At 40.6% G+C, this 17,628-nt stretch overlaps 1 protein-coding gene across 2 annotated transcripts in view; it reads left to right on the top strand.

Annotated features, from left to right (window-relative positions):
• Positions 1 to 11,507, top strand: part of CHAT (choline O-acetyltransferase) — a 42,716-nt gene extending 31,209 nt beyond the window's left edge. The window contains exons 15-16 of one of the 2 annotated variants that reach the window (XM_069796140.1): positions 7,457 to 7,568; positions 8,555 to 11,507. In XM_069796140.1, coding sequence (XP_069652241.1) covers positions 7,457 to 7,568; positions 8,555 to 8,619 — 177 coding nt within the window. In that variant the 3' untranslated portion in view covers positions 8,620 to 11,507. Of the gene's footprint in view, positions 1 to 1,129; positions 5,053 to 7,456; positions 7,569 to 8,554 lie in introns of those variants that run through there. The other variant, XM_069796139.1, reaches the window with a different exon arrangement.
• The last annotated feature ends 6,121 nt before the right edge of the window (positions 11,508 to 17,628 follow it).

Genomic DNA, 17,628 nt, shown 5'->3' with positions numbered 1-17,628 from the left:
CTTGGATTTACAGACATTTTAGATATTTACAGACATTTACGAATTTACAGTTATTTGCAACTACACTAAGATACTCCTAAGAGTCCACACTTTCTACATTTAATGTTCTGAATAAGGAAACATCTTTATAGCATACAGCCTAAAAATGAAATGTTTCATTGCATATAGTAGCAGTCCTAATGAAAGAAGAAATCTATGTAGGAATTCATTTACTGAAACACTAACCCAACTGCACAGATTGCAACTATGCAACAAAAGAGACTTATAATGTCATGCTACAGCATAAAACCTTAATAAGTAATTTGATCTTGTCATAATGTTTGTAGGCTTTCAGACATGAGTGAACGTAACCAACATACTACTACATAAATTCTCCAAGAAACTAGCCATGAGCAAAGAGTGCTTCTGAATAGCTTTATGGCCTTCGGCTGTTGCACAGCAAATTTATCTGACAATTCTATGGCTCTATTAGCAGGACTAATGGCTTGTTCTACACCATTAAAAAGCCAAATGTCATTTGTGAAGGCCCATGTACACAAAGTCTGAAACATATAGATTTCTAACACATCTTTTATTTTCTGCAGGAGAAAGTGTTTTGCTCCTGTATTATGCCATGATTAAACTGAGGTGTAATAGAAATATAACAGCTAGATGTATTAAAATACACTTTTATACAGCATCATGATTATAAATGATTATTAGACATGGACAATACTACTTTCTATAATTGATTACAGTCTTCACATTACAAGTTTAATAGAACCTTAAGAAATTAAAAACCATAGCGAAATTTTATGTATCATAATTACGTACAGCCTTAAAAGATCCCTATCTATCAGTAACATATATAAAGTGGGCAAAGAAATGCATTATATCCGCTTCAAATGATACCAGTTTTCAAACACAGGCAAACAAACAGAGCAACCAAATTCTATACCAAGATCAGCTTTTTACCTTCCAAGTATCAGCTCCAGGTCTGGACTTCTGAAGGAAGTGATATTCTACAAGGGGGATTCACCACATTTCCAGCATTAGTAGCATTTGTTTATCTTTTTCCTCATTCCTAAGCAGCTGATTTCAGGTGCCCTGATTAATCAGAGATCACTCCTTACCTTCTCCCTGCAACCAGGTTCCAACTACAACGGAAATGTTCTGCTGCTATGGGCCAGTCGTGCCCAATGGTTATGGGGCATGTTATAACCCTCAGCCAGAGCATGTATTATTCTGCATCTCAAGCTTTAAAGACTGCAAAGAAACCTCCTCAGACATGTTTGCAAAAGCTGTGGAAGAAAGTCTCCTAGAAATGAGAGATCTGTGCAGCAAATGCAACTCTACAATGGCAAAGCCACTTGCTAAACAAGAAGCAGCCACACAGCTGCAGAGTGACCGCAAACTCTAAGAGGCTGTGGGAATTATTCTCCTGAATTCACCTGATGAAGAAACAATGACATAGTTGTTCAAAGGCAAGATAGTACTAGTAATATATTAGTGTAGAACCAAAATGTCATTTGTTTTACATTGTTGCCAACATTTAAAACCCTGTAAGTACTACAGCTACCATTTCTTGCTTGAGAGTCAGCAAAAAAGGTTTGGTCATACTGGCTGAAATGAAGGAGGAAGCAATACAAGTGTGTGTTGTACTACCATTTCTAACCATAACCAACTTAGGCCATTTTATCATCTAAAAAAATCAGTAAGTTTGTATATGACATAAATTAAATACTAAGGCACACCAATTAATTAATATCCCCTGCAAGTAGTTCTAAAATATTCACATCTATTCCTGCAAGATTTGCATAGAAAGAAAAAAAAAAAAATTCCTCTATGGGTACTGTTGAGAGTAACATTGTAAATAATAGGCTGATGCCATTAGATCTTGAAAATATGCATGAAGAGTATTTAATACCACCATGCTATTTCCTACATAAGAAAAGCAGATTATTTTTAAGAGTGGCTGCTGGGTATTTCCACAAACAGAGTTTAGGAAGATTATACTAGTGTTTGCACAATCCCCCAGTTCAAAAATGCTGCAGAAATAATTTAGCCCTTATTCTGGTTTGCACTGGCCCCAGCACAGTCCCATCTGAAAGCAGCATACTGGTGATAAGATCCATCATAGAGAACTGGGAGAATTTTGTCTGTAATAAATTGACATGTCCGTAATAAATAGAAATTATTTATCAGTGAGCAAAATCCAGTCTGACGGAGAGGCAAAGCACAAAGCATAAGTGCAATTCAATCCTACTTAAGACCTTTTTTGTTTGCACAGGAATGAATTCAGTCGCTGTGACTAGCAGGAGAGTGTATGCAACCACACAAAATCAAAGAGCAATAAGTAACTGGAATGAAGAGGCAAACTTGCAATATAAGGAAGTCTCCAAGCTAGAGCTATAAATACCAGTTTAAGAGTACTCATATCAGCTTTGCATAATCCCATTTGGGAGGGATTTATATTTTGTATTTTTTAATAGTAGAGGTAGGGTATCATATTCTGCAATATACAGTAAATGCAATGAGGAAAATAATATAGTATCTGGTAATTCCCATATTCTGAAAGTGTTATCCTGAGGGTTTTCTTATTATCTCTTTTGTTCCCTAGAAATCCTTCCAAGGACTGATATTTTCAGTTACCTTCTCTCAAGCTGAAATATGTTGCCTTGCTTAGAGGTGTTCAGTCATCACTGTTAGAATACAATTTAATGACTAAAGACACTTACTAACTCCAGTGCAGACCCCTTGCTAGGCAAGCTGGAGCACACCTGCCTGTGGAGAAGCGGAAACATTTCTTCTTCTTTTGCAGACTGAACAATCACATGCTTAAGCTCTCTCAAGCCTAAAAGCAGGAGAATAGGTTTATTAAATAAACTAGAAGCGCAGGTACATTTCTGTCTAGGAACTCTAGATACAGATTCAGTAGATTATATATGTCCATGCTTATTTTAGTGCCTCTTTGGAGTTGCATACATGCAATTAAGCAGTCTGCTGGATAAAGGCTATCCACGACCCCATATATGAAAGCACAGTGGGCCTGATAATCAATTGGAGCAAGTCAGCTATGTTGGAGCTAATCAACTGTGATGATTTACAGCGATTGAGAGCTGGGCTCATTTTTTTAAGGTTAATGAGTTCATTTAAAAATATGTATGTTTTATTACTCCATGAGCTGTGGTTCAAGCCAAAGATTAAATCTATTGTGAGGTTATATAAATAATATTATGGTATAAAAGCTGCCCCAAAGTTCAAATGTAAAAAAATTTAAAAAAAAAAAAATCAAGAAAACTGTTAGTCAAACCAAATGTTCACTGATGAATATACGGTTCAAATATGACTTTAAATTGTTCCCATACTATAATTATGAAAATTACTTTGAAACATTCCCAGTAATTTTGCTTTGTTCTGTTTCATGTTACTACAAAGGCATTCTGCATTTTTAACATAAATGTAGCACTACAATCTCAAGATTTTTTAATAGAATTATATGTTTAAAATTATAACCATATTTTAAGTGTATAAAAATGCTGTGAATAGTTATTTGATTATTTATTAATTTGCTTCTAATGAAATGTGTAATTTATTTTGTATTCCTAGTTCCATAGGTACTGATATTTATTTGCAAATATTACCTGTGTTTTCATTTTACATTTTTTGGCTGGACTTTTAACAGTAGCTCAGACACTGTGCTTAACGCACAGTCACTGAGAACTCAGACAGAAACTACGACACCTGAAATTTTATACCAATTTATGATTAAGAGCCCCTTACTTGTCTACAGCTGCCATAACAGGTGTTCTGGATTCTCCAACACTGGAAAATACTGGTGGTAGAAAATACCACATTTTTACTCGAGAAAGAAGCCAGTGACCACCCATACTTCCTATTTATTTAGCTAACCATTTCATGCTTTATCTTAGATACTTACTGATCTGGTTTTAGTGTTCAGCCTGAATGCCTGAAATGAGCAGCTTAGTGAACTCACTCCCTCCAGAGGAAGGCATTTGTGTACATGCTTAACCTTAGCCATTACCCATGCTAAAAGTAGTATCTGCAAAGTACCTGACTTTGTTCAAGAAACTTCAGACTCAGTTTAGGTATGTTTAAATTGGAGAGTCCTGATTAAATTACAGATGGATAAAATTCACAGCACAGGGCATTACAAACTTCTCCCTTTGCCAGCAGGAGCTTCATAAGGGGCTGTGCTTCTTCTCAGTTAACAGAATCCCCTACACCTGTGTGGTATGATCCTGTGCTGCAGCTGCATCTATTAAGGATTTCAGGAAACAGGTAGTTTTCTTGGGTACCTATTTAAAAGTATTTGTATTATACAAATGAAGTTCTCCTCTGAAGTTCAAAAATATACAATCTGTGCACATGCACTTATGGAAATCAAATGTGAAGCTTTTAAAGTGTTTACAACCAGAAAATGATGGAATAGATTGTTCATTATAAAAAGGGAGAAAATCTCAATTGACAGACTAAGTGTAATTACATTAAGGTAACAAGTGGCAATGATTTAATGAGACCTCTTGGTGGGAGCCGGGAGATGCAAACCCCCTGTGAGAGAATTTCAAGGTGGTAATTGTTTCACTCTCTCTGGAGGTGTACACCCACATACACACAGTACTGGGACGTAGAGATTAAAAAGCTGATTTTTTTGTCAACTTCTATATTTACAAAAGCAAAAAGCAACTTGACTTCAAAAGAGCGGTGGTTTAAGCGTGTAAGAACCCAACCTCACCCCTCTGAGTGCTGCCAAAGGCCTCGTGCCATCTGTAGTTAAGCAGGACGTGGTTGTGGCAGTACAGCCGAACTTCTGGTGTACGAGTTGCGGAAGACATAAAAATATTTTAGCGATGCTTTTATTTTTATAATATAGCATAGATTTATGAGAAATGCAAATGTGTACCTATAGCACATTTTGTTTCTGTTACGTTTCGTGCTGTGTCGAAGTATATCTCTCTGTCTATATTAATTAATATATATGATCCGAAGCGCGCGCTGGTAACGCGAACTCAAGCTTATTTAAAGACGGAGTTCCGCATCGCCAATAAAAACTACCAGAGGAAAGACCTCGTCGCCTTTTTGTGCCAGGCAGCCCCTCCCCCGCCGCCGCCGCCGCCGGCCCCCCTCGCCCCGCCGCAGGCCGCCTGCCGCGGGGGAGCCTCTGGGGCGGTCCCCGCCGCCGCCCCTCAGACACCCACCTGCGCCGCCCCTCAGGGCCGGGGCAGCGCCGCCGGCGGCTCCCGCCGACGGCTCCTAACGGCCGCCGCCAACGGCCGCCACCAACGGCCGGGGCGCGCGCCCCGCCAGGCGAGGCGGCGCGCGGGTCACCGGCAGGCGACGGCGCCTCCCGCCTGTGGGGCCGGCGGGTGCCCGCCCGCCCGTCCGTGCGCCTGCCCCGCAGCAGCCGGCTCGTTCGGCAGCACCGGCCGAAGCCCCAAGCCCCGCCGCCCGGCTGGGGTCTGCAGGCGGCCCCGCGCTCTGCCGTTCCCCTGAGGGAGAGGTAGGCGCAGCGGGCAGGGCGGCAGCTGGAGGCCCGGCGGGCAGGGCCCGGGCCGGCCCGGCCCGGCGGCTGGTGTGGCGGGGGGCTCTGGCTGGTCGCGCCGTCCGGAAGGGCCTCGGTGTCGGACGGCTCGCAGGCTGCAACGCGAGGCTCTAGCGATTGCGTTACGTGTGCGACAAAGGGAAGAGCTGGTCCTTAACCGTGCCGCGGGACGCACAAACACTCCCACCGTCTGTGTTTGCTGAAATAAGCTCGTACGAGAGTATGTATGTATTTTTCTTTTCCAATTACACAAACCTCATTAAAAACACAGTCTGAAATAAACTCGTAAATCAAAGATGAAACTGTTTAAGCTCAAATGTAGCTATAAAGCAAAGTACTTGGGCGTACAAAGTAACGTTTGTTGCTTACAGCTCAGCTGTAACGCCCAGCAATTAACGTAGGTGGCAGGTACCCCCAGACTGGGGGGGGGGGTACCCGTGCCGTGTTTGGGAGCAGAGCGCTCTCCGACTTGGGGCGCTGGCAGCCAGGCTCCAGCTGGGAGTTAGATCACATAGATGCGTCCAAAAAAAGAAAGAAACACTCAGTGTCAGACAAATCGCTATTTGGTTGACACAGGAAACTTACAAAGAGCATCGAGTTAATGCGATATATGGGCTACCAGCAACTCATTCAAACTATCTTACTGGGGTTGCGAGATCGTTCCAATGTACCTGGCATGGACCGAGAGAGACCATGGCTCAACCTAGGGAAACTAGTAAGGTTTCTTTTTTAATTCAGAGCCAACAGTATAGAGGTATGCCATCTCTCTCATCCATTTTATAAATGTGAATTAATTGTCAGAGTTTGCCATCGAAGTTTCCTAGAAAGCAGGGAGAGCTGCCTGAAGAGGATGACAAAACCATGCTGCTTTATGAACCAGACTCCTTCCTCAGCCGTTTTCTGTAGCTTTTCAGTAAGTTGAATTAAAATGCTGCCAACAGCTGTCACAGGTGGATGCAGTTAGGTTAAATGTTTGAGAAACACCGACCCTTGCAAGTCATACAGCTACCCTGGAACTGGGATAGAGGAAGCAGTACCTCTGCCTGCCAAAATAACTGATGGGTATTGGTCAGTATGCTGTCTCAGCCTTAACACGTAGCTGATAAAAACCTGTAAAGGTGAGACCCTGAATGTTTGACTGTACAGGGATCTACTTCTGCCTTGGAAAACAAGTCAACAGAATAAGATGAATTAAAAAAAAAAAAATCTATGGGGGCCCAGGCAGAAGCACATGGCATTTCTGTCTTGCTGGAATTGCATTATCAGCCAGTTCTCTTATTTCCCCAGTTCCCATTAATTTACAACAACACTATACAATGTACCGTAATAAACCAAAACCCACCTAATTCATCTAAACAAATATGTGGGTCGAGAGAGGATTTTGTACCTTCTGGTTTCATTCTCAGCTTCACAAAATCTCAAGTCTTTAATGTCCTGAGGAATTACTCTTTCAGCAGAAGCGAAATAAATTATGCGTCAATGAACAATTGGGTTATCAAGGTTGTTCACTTAATGTTCCAGCTGTTCTATAGCACCATCTTAACATTTATTGGAGATTTCTTTTGAATTTAGTCTTATTCCATGGTACTTACAAATAAATACGTTGCATTTCTTACAGCTGCTGTGCCAGTTAATAGCAAATACAAGTACATAATGAATTTATTGCCTTTTACCGCTAGAACTAGAAATGACAGAGGGTGGAGGCTTCATTCAAAGGAGAGCCATTAATGTAATAATAGTGAAGCCAGAGATTAAAGCTGATAGGATTTGTGGGGAGATTTGTACAGCACTTAACTACATTAACACTGTTTTTTGCTCCTTGCCCTCATAAGAGCTAAAACTTAGATACACTCAAGAGTTCACAGGAAACCAAGAAAATATAGTACTGGCCACTGCTTCTTTGCCCTTTTCCAGCTGTCCTGCAGGCATCAGCTTATTCTGGAAGAGATACCAGACTGGAACACTGTACAGCTGGTGGTCAATGGGGAGATGGTATTTCGCTGCAACATCAATGACCTGGATTTTGGTAAGTACAGAGTTTTATTCATCGCAATCTCTCGCTGAAAGCACTCACATTTTGAAATGAGTGCTTCCTAAGGCATAAACAGTCCAGGTTCTGTCAACACTAACACTTGTAAGCTCTGCACTCCTTTATATTTGAGGCAGTTTGAAGGGCACAGTCAGGAAGAGAGGATGGTTTGGGAGTTAAGGCCATGCTTGGGAGAGCACTGTTCAGGGCCTTCCTGGATGCACCAGCACACAATCACAAGAAAACCTGCTAGGTTTCAGTCCACAGAAGTATTAGGGCATCCTTTTGCTTTCAAAATAGCAAGTATTTTTCTTTGCTTGGGCCTTAGTTTCTTTGGGTTTTTTGTCTTCCCCTCCTCCCCCCCAGCAAAACACAGATAATACCATCTCGGTGCCTCACAGAGAGTAATATTTTTATCATTTTTTGCTGCAGGTGAGACAAGGAGTTCAGGGCTCAAGTTTTCTCATCTCCTATGCAAGTGGCTTCCAGAGAAAGGCTGAAAGCCACTGCTTCTTGCCTCCCCACTTTTCAACAGCCTCTCTAGGGCTGGCGATGGAAGTTGTAGAGCAAAAGCAGAAAACTGACCAAGGATAATGGCATTTCCAGCACTACAGCTTGGTTGGTTTCACCTTTCTGAAAGGCAGGCAGACAGGTCAGGAACTGGGAGGTTCCAGCTGGATATTTCTTCCAACAAAATAGAACTTTTTTTTTGTCCCAATCCTAGCCCTACGCTGGACAGTGAAGTACTGGCTAATAGGCCACACTACTGTCTGCTGAACCACCTGCACTGCCGCATTTACTTTTTGCTCTGTTTCAAATCCAGATCAATGCTGAATCAATCTCAGATTATACAGCTAACCAGAGTAGAGCCAAGCTGGGTCCAAGTACTGTGAGAGAGAATGCAAAGGAATGTAGATGCTAGGAGAAGTAGACATGTAAAATAAGAATAAATTTATTTTCTAAGTTGTGTTTTTCTCCTTTAGGAGGTGATGGCAAGTTGGATCCACTTTGTGAAGAAGCCAGAAAAGCAGTGTTAAACGCATACTAATTTACAGGGACTGATTTTCCTCTTACCTTGGTTTTCTGTCAGGCAACTTACTTGCATTACAAAGGTATTAGAAATGTCAGGATGCAGTTGGTTCTTTACACTTCTAGGTCACTTAATGAAGCTCTAGATAATCTTGTTACACCCATGTGTCAACCAAATAAGAATACACCGCCTTTTCCAGAACCAGTTATATGTTACTACCTTGACTATTACAAATTCACGTAGAACTGTGACTTGCATGTAGTTCTAATAGTTTGATTTTCCTTAAAAAAAGAATGAAACTCCTGGATAGCTTTCATTCTTTCAACTTTTAGAAAGTTTCCTATGTCAAAAATAGTAATTTCAAAGTCATTCATAGCTGATGATCAATCCATACATATTCATACAGATGTGGCAGTTCCTCTCTTGGTCACAAATGTCTCAGAAAATAGCTCGTGCATCATCAGACACAGCCCAAAGGTACAGAGAGAAAGAAGTTAGCATAGCCATAAGGACGGGAATAAAGCTGACTGGGTGTTACCACAACTGATATTCCTGATATCTCAAAAGTAATGCTGCCTTTTCCTCTCTATTTCCTGCCCCCCACCCCCCAATAACTAGAGTATGAAGCTTCTTTTTTGCTCCTGATTTGTCAACATATACTCTCAACCTCAACTTAATTTTAAAAACACTTCTGACTCAGGTAAATTCAGCAGTTTGCAAATAATCATATGCCACAATGCTGGTACCCTGAGCAATTTTCAGTTTGGCCCATAATTAGTTATGAAAGAAAGAAGTGGTTAGTCTTTGCATCCTAATGAGTGGTGTGAACAAAAAAACACAGGATTTGTTGAGGGTCGGGAGCGCTAGGCGGCAAAGCTGCACTTTCTAGTGCAGCTGCAGGAGAGACCGGCCACCCAGCACAAAACCAAAGACAAAGAAATCTCATCACTGGGTATCTCCTATCAGCTGTAACCTGCAGGGAGATAGCTGCAGTTACAAATAACCAAGCCACATTTACAGTGATACTAATCCAACACAAAAGCGTTGTCAAAATAACACTATCACTATGTCCAAACACAGTCCCTTTCCAATGACCTATAGATGACAGAGGCATTAAAACAATATTCTTTAGTGAGAAAAAAATACTCATAGTTAAAGTTGAGCAAAGCAGAAACTGTACTGTCCCTTTTGAAGACTGAAACATTTTTGCTTTCTACAACTCTGATACACCAAGATTAGAAAGTGAGAACATTCAGACTGAACCATATTGAGATCAATACAATTGAGCTTGGCACAGATAAAAAAGGCACTTTCTGCAGCAGACATTCACACAGAGAGCAGACTGGGGTTTCAGCATCTGCCCCGCTCTCGTTCCCCAGACAGCAGTGAGTTAGTTCACACTTGCTGTGTCTCTGATCCTGTCACGACTGAGCAGGCTGTCCTGCACCGCAGCCCAGCTCCAGCCTCAGGCTCCAGTGCAGCCCTCGGCACAGGCAGGGGCTGTAAAAAACCCACTCTACTGCATTTGTCAGTGGGACACCGACAAATGGCTTTCTGCTCTGGCAGTAAATTGTTTATTGGCCTCTTCGGTAAATGCAAATTAATTAGACTAAGTTAGTTTAAATAATGTTAGTTCTGGGCAGAATTTACTCTCCAAAATAGAAGACTAAACTCCCCAGATCTCTTGAGCATGGAACGCCATGAACATCATTGGAAATGCTCCAGGCAGATGAACTCAGCAGTGTGACTATTTTTTAAAAAGTGTTTTAGTTTTGCTGTGTTCAGTGCCCTCTGTAACATCACTGAGGACATTTCTGACATACCTTCAAGTTAGAATGACAGGAGTTCTGTAAGGCGATATTAAGCCATAATAGATCGACATGTTTAGCTGGAATAAATACAAACAAGCTTTGAGGAACACAAGGCTGCAGGTCTGAAAGAGAAGCAGCAAACTTCAAGACAAGTATGGATTGAGAACAAGTGCTCTGACTTTGCTTTAGAGTAATATTATGACCAAATCATGAAAGACCAGAGACAGATGAGAAAAGATTTTTTAATATGACAGTGAGATATCTTCCAGTGAGATAAAAAATTAGCTCCATCAGACATTTTGAACACAGCCAGCTAGAATGCATAAAGAGATCTCAGGCCCCATTACTGTGCTTTTGTTACAGAAGGGAAAAATAAATACAAATTTGAAGTAGCCCTTTCAGTTTGGTACCCGTCCCCCAAACACTACCTGTGATTAGTTGCCATGGCACTAGCAGGCAGCTGGATATTTGAAGGCACTGTAGTAGCCACTTGGACAAAGGCATTTAATTTTTTTTCTATGTGAAATAACCACTTTTTTCCTCAAAGTCTCCCTCATCTTTAAGGGGATTATCTGCCCCACAGATAATCATGGCCATTTGAAAACTGAACCTACCCTGCAAGTCCTCTCTACAGTGACTTTCATCCAGACTATTGTGATAAAGTCAAATCAGGAGGAAGAAAACAGCAGCAGCAAATTATTCCAGTAGTAACACCAACTAAATTGCTGCACAGCTTTTATGGTTTGACTAATTGTCTCATTAAGACGCATTTCTGATCACTGAAATGGATCTCAAGTATTATTAATCACTGAAAAAATTGTACCACTAAAGAGCCTCTCTCCCTCCTATCCTTGGCACTCTTTGCAATGGAAAACACACAAAGGCTCCTGTTGATTGGAGCCCCGCTGCTGCACAGTTGGCAGTCAAACAGTACTAATGGCACAGTAACACAATATAACTAAAATAGTTTGCCTTTTAGAGTAACAATCTCTTATAACATGATTAAGCTGTATCATGCGCGTTTCCTTATGTTTTGCAAATGGCTCAGAAAAAATCTGACAACTTTTCCAGTAATTTCTTCAAAAGAGAGGGAAAATAAAAAATCATTAGCTATCAAGAAACAAATTAACAACACTTGATACATTAAAAAAAGACAAAAACAACTGCACCAAGCACAGGCTGCACAGCAGCACAGTTGTGTGGCGCCCAGTCCACTTCCCCTTGCAGAACGCACCTCCAAAGACCGAATTTGTCACATTTAATTGCAGACACTTTATTGAAGCACGCACTTAGTTTAGGAGCTAGCTTGCTCTAGGCTACCTCTGTAACTGATGGAGAGAGGCATCTCCACAGAGCAATTCAAATCTCTACTAGAGTATAGACTGCAGGATCTCTGGGCTCCTAATTTAGGTACTTTTTTGGTGTTTGGTTTCAAATGATATTAAAAGAGATAGAGCTACTTCCTCATATAAGGAGCACATTTCAAAAGGAGCAAGCTGGCATTATCCAACACACTACTGACATGCTCTTTACATTCTCAGCAAACAGGAAGATTTTGCTCTTGGCCATCACTCCCAGTGGTTGCACAAGCCATACATTGCAACAAGACATCTCCCCTTACAAGAGTTGTAGGTGTTTATCCCATACATTATCATATTAAAGACAGCAGCCACTTAATTTTCAAGTAGCTTATTCTCAGAAGCCTAATGCAAAAATGGCACAGCTATTGCTAGGAGAGACGTACACTTTCATGGTGGCCACCCTGATGAAAAAAACCCGCAAAGGCCTAGGAGCTCTTTGGTGGAGATGGAAGTGGTGCATGGGAAGGAAATGACTCCATACAATTACTCAAGAAGAATTGAAAAGATCTGGTTTATTCTCAGACATGTTTTGCTCGTTTTGAAGCAACTGTACAATGGTAATCATCAACTTCCCGTGAGTGCACTTCTGATTGTGTACTTGGAAAAAGAAAGCAACATAGAGCTGATATCAGCACAGTTCTCAGAAAAGAGTTTAAACTTTATTAGAGGAACAAAGTTGAATTACTTTAATAGTTGGGGTTTTTTAAATTAAAAAATATCAATGATACTATACATAGTTACATTTCTTTCCTGTTTGTTTTGTGTATTGACCATCCAGCAACATGATATTAAACACGGCAGCACTAAGAACTTCCATGCATCATTTTTACATATTAAGATAAAGTCTGTGACAGATTGGCTTTGCAGTCTGTAGGAAATCACTTCTCCATCTCCATCATCTGAAATGGAGATAACAGCTTTGAGTCACAGAGATCTTGTGTTCCCTAAAACATTTTTCAATGCTCCAGTAAAAAGTGCTGTACAACTAGTTGTATGGCACTCCACAATTAGTGCAGGGAAATGCTTTATTCCAGTAAATTCTTTTTTTAAATAACTTTTTTTCAGCTTAAAAGAGATACTTCTGTTTTTAACAGTTGTTTTAAACTGTCCAGATTTCTTTTGGTTATTTTAAGGTATTTTTGTTTAAAATATTGAGGACATTCCCTATCAATGCCCACACACGTTATAAGTGGAAACCAGCCCAAGAGAATACATGCCAGATTCTTCTGCTCTGGCAAGGCACATATTTACAAGACTCGAAACTCAGTATAAGCTCATTCAAGTGAGAGACAAGATGTGTTACTAATTTAAGAGGAATTTGAAATGTGGCCATTTAGTTGCTTTCAGTTTTGATCAATTTTGTAAAGCAGTTTTAAGAAAAGACAGGGTTGTTCTGCACCCACACATAGGCACTATTCAGACATGTAAACATTTGCTCACATGCCTGTGTATATGTAAACATACCCAGGAAGGCATCTACCAAGGTCATATGAAGTATAGTCAGAAACATTACAAATTAGTGGTCTTTGTCATAGGCTTTGGAATTAATTCTGGGGAACAGAATATGCTACAGAGATCTCTGTTTACATCCCTTTGGGCTTTGTTACAGAGACAGGTACCACAAAGTTCTGCATAAATCTACTGAGCTCATGACCTATGCGGTATTGTGCTCACTACGAAAAATACAATGTTACTGGTAAATCTAATGAGGGGCCTGAGGGCTGTGATAAAGGCCTAAGGAAAAAAAAAAAAAAGGAAGAAAAAAATATTAATAATCACTCTTCATGTAGCATGTCCCTAATTTTTTAATGCATGTAATTATCAGAATAGTGATGCTGCAGAGAAGAAAAAATATTAATTTTTTCTTTTGCTGACAGTCCCTGCAGAAGCTATTTATGTGCAGTCATATACTGACGTGCATACTCAGATATATTTTCTTGAAACCTGTAGAGTTTTGTCTAAGCAAGAGCTTCAGAATGTGTGTGTGTGTGTAAATAAACTAAAGAATGTCTGTTTTATAATGAGAAGGGTGTATTGTGGTATAAATATTGCAGAGCACATTAAATAAACATGGTCACATATGACCAGGTATCTATTAAGTGAGCACATCACAGGAGAAGTTAATTATCTAAGAGTGTAACTAGGAACCATTTAGAGTCACTAGAGATTAAGTTGCTTTATTTGTTTATCTTCTGAATAGGCAGTAGGTTGTTGCAATGAAAAGTCCCTAAGCAGCACAAAGCTTCAGCTCTTCATCAACCCTAAGATGACAGAGTTTTGTCAACAATAGTTTGAAGTTCTGATAAACCAAAAATTTTCCTCAAAGTGATTTTGTGCAAAATATAAAATATGCTGGCACAAAACAGTATTTAAGATGTAAAAGTGCAAAATATTTATGGTTCTTTTGATATCTTAAGCTGTTCAAGGGAAGCAAGAAGACTTACATGGTAAGTATGTACTTCCGTCATATTGCACCCCCCCCCCCCCAAAAAGTATACACAGACTTCTTCAAAACTGATTGTTGGTGTCAGAGACTAATATCCCAGGAGTGATGTATAATTTCAGTATATTAATATGATGTTTCTAGACTTGAAAAGGCATTGTGTTTCAGTTGACATGCAAAAACATTAAATCTGATGGAAATTTCATTTTGCTTGGGTCATGAAATTCATGAAGAAAACTGTCCACTATTCATCCTATACAGCATAACAACATTGCAGACACTGTTTTAGTTAAGGATATGTTTGTGCAAACCACTCTAGCACAAAGAACAACTGATGAAGAAGGATTTAATCACATAAAAGTCTTGAAAGCAAGATGAAGCCAATCCCTTTAAATGACTTAAGTACTGCTTAAACCCTATAATTAACATATAGTAATAAATATTTCATCTTTAACAAGCCCATTGGGAGAAGTTTGTTAAACATTTATTTCTAGTCACGGGGAATTATGTACGGTCATTTTATCATGTTCTGTATTAGACAATTGTATTTTATCCTCTTTATTTTATCCACAGCAGTGGAGACTCTCATTTGGGGAAATATAATCTTTCTTCAAATGTGTTTTGCTTTTTACTAGTTAAGTTTACCCCTGCAAAGTCCTGGCCAGCAGACAGTGACAGTTCACATTTACTTGACAGCCTCTTCTCTGGAACCGACTTACGACAGATACGGGAGCTCTACTGGAAACCCCAGCAAGACTACCCAAGGCATCACTGCAGAAGTAACCTCGCAACCTGGGCAAGGTAATTTTGGGAGACTAGAAAGAAGAACCGAGGTCTCCTCTATGGTACAGCCAAGCCCCAGACAGAGGATACCAGGGGTGCGTTTTCAGGCACCTTCTAACATTGACCTGCACTTTTTCCTTTACCCCACGTAGCATCGCAGGTGCAGGGAGAAATCTGTGAGAGCACCAAACATCACTGCCCTTCAACCAAGCCCCTGTGCAGACAGCTGCTATTCCACTGCAAGACCAACTGAAATGCGGTCACTTAAACCACTACTAAACCAAACCCATTATACTGATAATGTTTAATGTCCATCCAAGGAAAACAGTTGAGAGCTAGACCGAGCTCTTACATAGTGCTTCTTCACTTGTGATAGTTTGAGCATACCCTCCCTCCTGTAGGGGAGGAGAATATAAAGCTGGCTGGGTATGACACAGGCAGAAAGTTTCTGTGTGCTCCTTTATGAGAGTATCAGTGAATTTATGGGCTATTGAATAGGAAGTAAAGATTTCTGCAACAGACGCTATGTTTCAGTGTTTCACACATCTTCAGTGATGACTACAATTTTTTTCCCCTCTAAACAAATTAGATCTCCATTTGCCAGTAATGACTGCATCACTTAAACATCAGAAAGGAACTGCCTGGTGCACTGATTAATAATTGAAAACTTTGAAGAAATCTGTGAAACACTTTCAATCAAAGCTAGTAAATCTCTAAAATATTCTTTTTCCTGAATAAATTTGCCTTTTATTCTTTTATTCATTTTAGATAATAGGCTACATTTTAAATAATGGCATTAAGAAAAGCACAAGCTGAAAAAAGAGTTGAGGAATATCTAAAATCAGAAGTGGTTTCAACAGTTTTAAAAAAAAGCAAGAATTAAAAGAGAGGCAATATTCATCTGTTTCCTTCTTGCAAGTGTGTTGAATTTCTATTTCAGTCTGTGTGCCGTTTCCTGATATCTTACACTGATGATTAAGAAAACGTACCCACTTAATATCTGTCCTTGTTCTGCATAAACATGAAGAAAAACTTTCAATAATCAGATTTAATCAGTAGAGTCCCTCAAATCAAGACTCCTATTGCTACACAGTTGGACTTCACAGCACTACTAAATGACCAAAGGGAACAAAAAAATACACAAAACTTTTTGATCAGAGCTAATAGAAATCTTGAATGTCTTTTGCCACTTAAAGTCTCACGTTATAGTTATCCTAGTCAGTAACCTTTACTACCCAAGAACAAGGGCAGAAAGATACATGCAAAATTACCCTAATCTGCAAAGATTTTTTTGGTGTGCTATAATGGTCTGTGTTTTCATCAGCATGGAGAGGTTGTATGACAGGTACTGATGAAAGCTCCGAGACCTGCAATCCTGTCCACAGGACACGGAGGGAGGGAAGAGCAGCACTCAAGTGTCTGTCCATCCCAGCAGATCTCGCCTGGGGATGATGGCCGGAGCCTGGCAAAAGGCAGGTCATTCTTCACCTCTCTCCAGGGAAGGAGAATTTATTTTTAAAGGGTTTGTTTTGTTGTTTTGTTTGTTTAGCTTTTTCAAACCCCCTCCCCACCCATGCATTTCTCTACCATCTTTCATGCAAAGGTTTCCTCACCTTTTCCAAACAAACCTTACTGCACTTGCACTGCAAGTGGCAGTATTTTACAACCCAAGCAGCTTTTGCCAGTGGCTTGCATCAGAAATCCACAGCCACACTATGGGTTTTTCTCTAGGCCTTAAAGTCCTCAGAAGCTCTGATAAAGTCCTCAGAAGCTCTGATAATAATTCAAAGGACAGTATTTCCTTCACCCCGGGAGCAGGATGAGGCACCACTACCTGGTTCCCACCAGCCAGGTCTCTCACCTGCCTGTAGAAAGTACAAACAGCCGGGAGCCTGCGGCCCCCTTTCCCTCCTGAGCCTTTCCCAGCAGCCATCCTCAGCCTCCTCCGCCATTGTTTACCTCTGTAACTCTAGTCCTTCCTACTGCAGAAGTGGCAAGCAATGGCCCACCAGGGCTCATGCAGGGACCCCCTGCCCCACGGTGGGTGCCCAGGGGCCCAGCCACAGCCCTCCATTCTGGGAAAACAAGGTGAAGTAGTGGAAGTATTTAGGGGATGACGGCAAAGGAGATAGAGATGGGCCAGCTCAGACCAAAACCTGGGCTTTAACCAGCTAACCACAGGCAGCATTTGCTTGGCCACCCACACACAGGCCAGTCCCATCAGCCATAATTAAGCGGTCATTTGTGCTGGGTAACTCGTTAGCCTGGCAGGTGCCCTGACAGCCCCCCCGCATGGCATCCCACGGCCCAGTGCCAACCTGAGGAGCTGCCTGTAAAATTAAAACATACTGAATTCACTGAACCAATACACAAGACAATAGTAGACTTTTTTCTTCCATCTTTGACCAGATTTGGCAACTTTACAAAGATATTTCATCTGCTTTTATGGATATTCTGGCTTTACATGATTTTTGAGTGCACCTCTATTTAATGTTTTAAACAACATTCAAAGCCATCTGTGCCACTGGCAAAAAGCTAGGTTGAGCAACAACAGTCTGTGACACCTGCGTAAAGTTAACAGCAATCAGAAAGACTTTTTTTTAATATATATATATATATAAATGCATGT

This window comes from Haliaeetus albicilla, chromosome 11 (genome assembly GCF_947461875.1).
Source record: "Haliaeetus albicilla chromosome 11, bHalAlb1.1, whole genome shotgun sequence".
Classification (NCBI taxonomy): domain Eukaryota; kingdom Metazoa; phylum Chordata; class Aves; order Accipitriformes; family Accipitridae; genus Haliaeetus; species Haliaeetus albicilla.
Note: the sequence above shows the minus strand (reverse complement) of the source record. Positions and strands in the feature narration are given on the sequence as shown.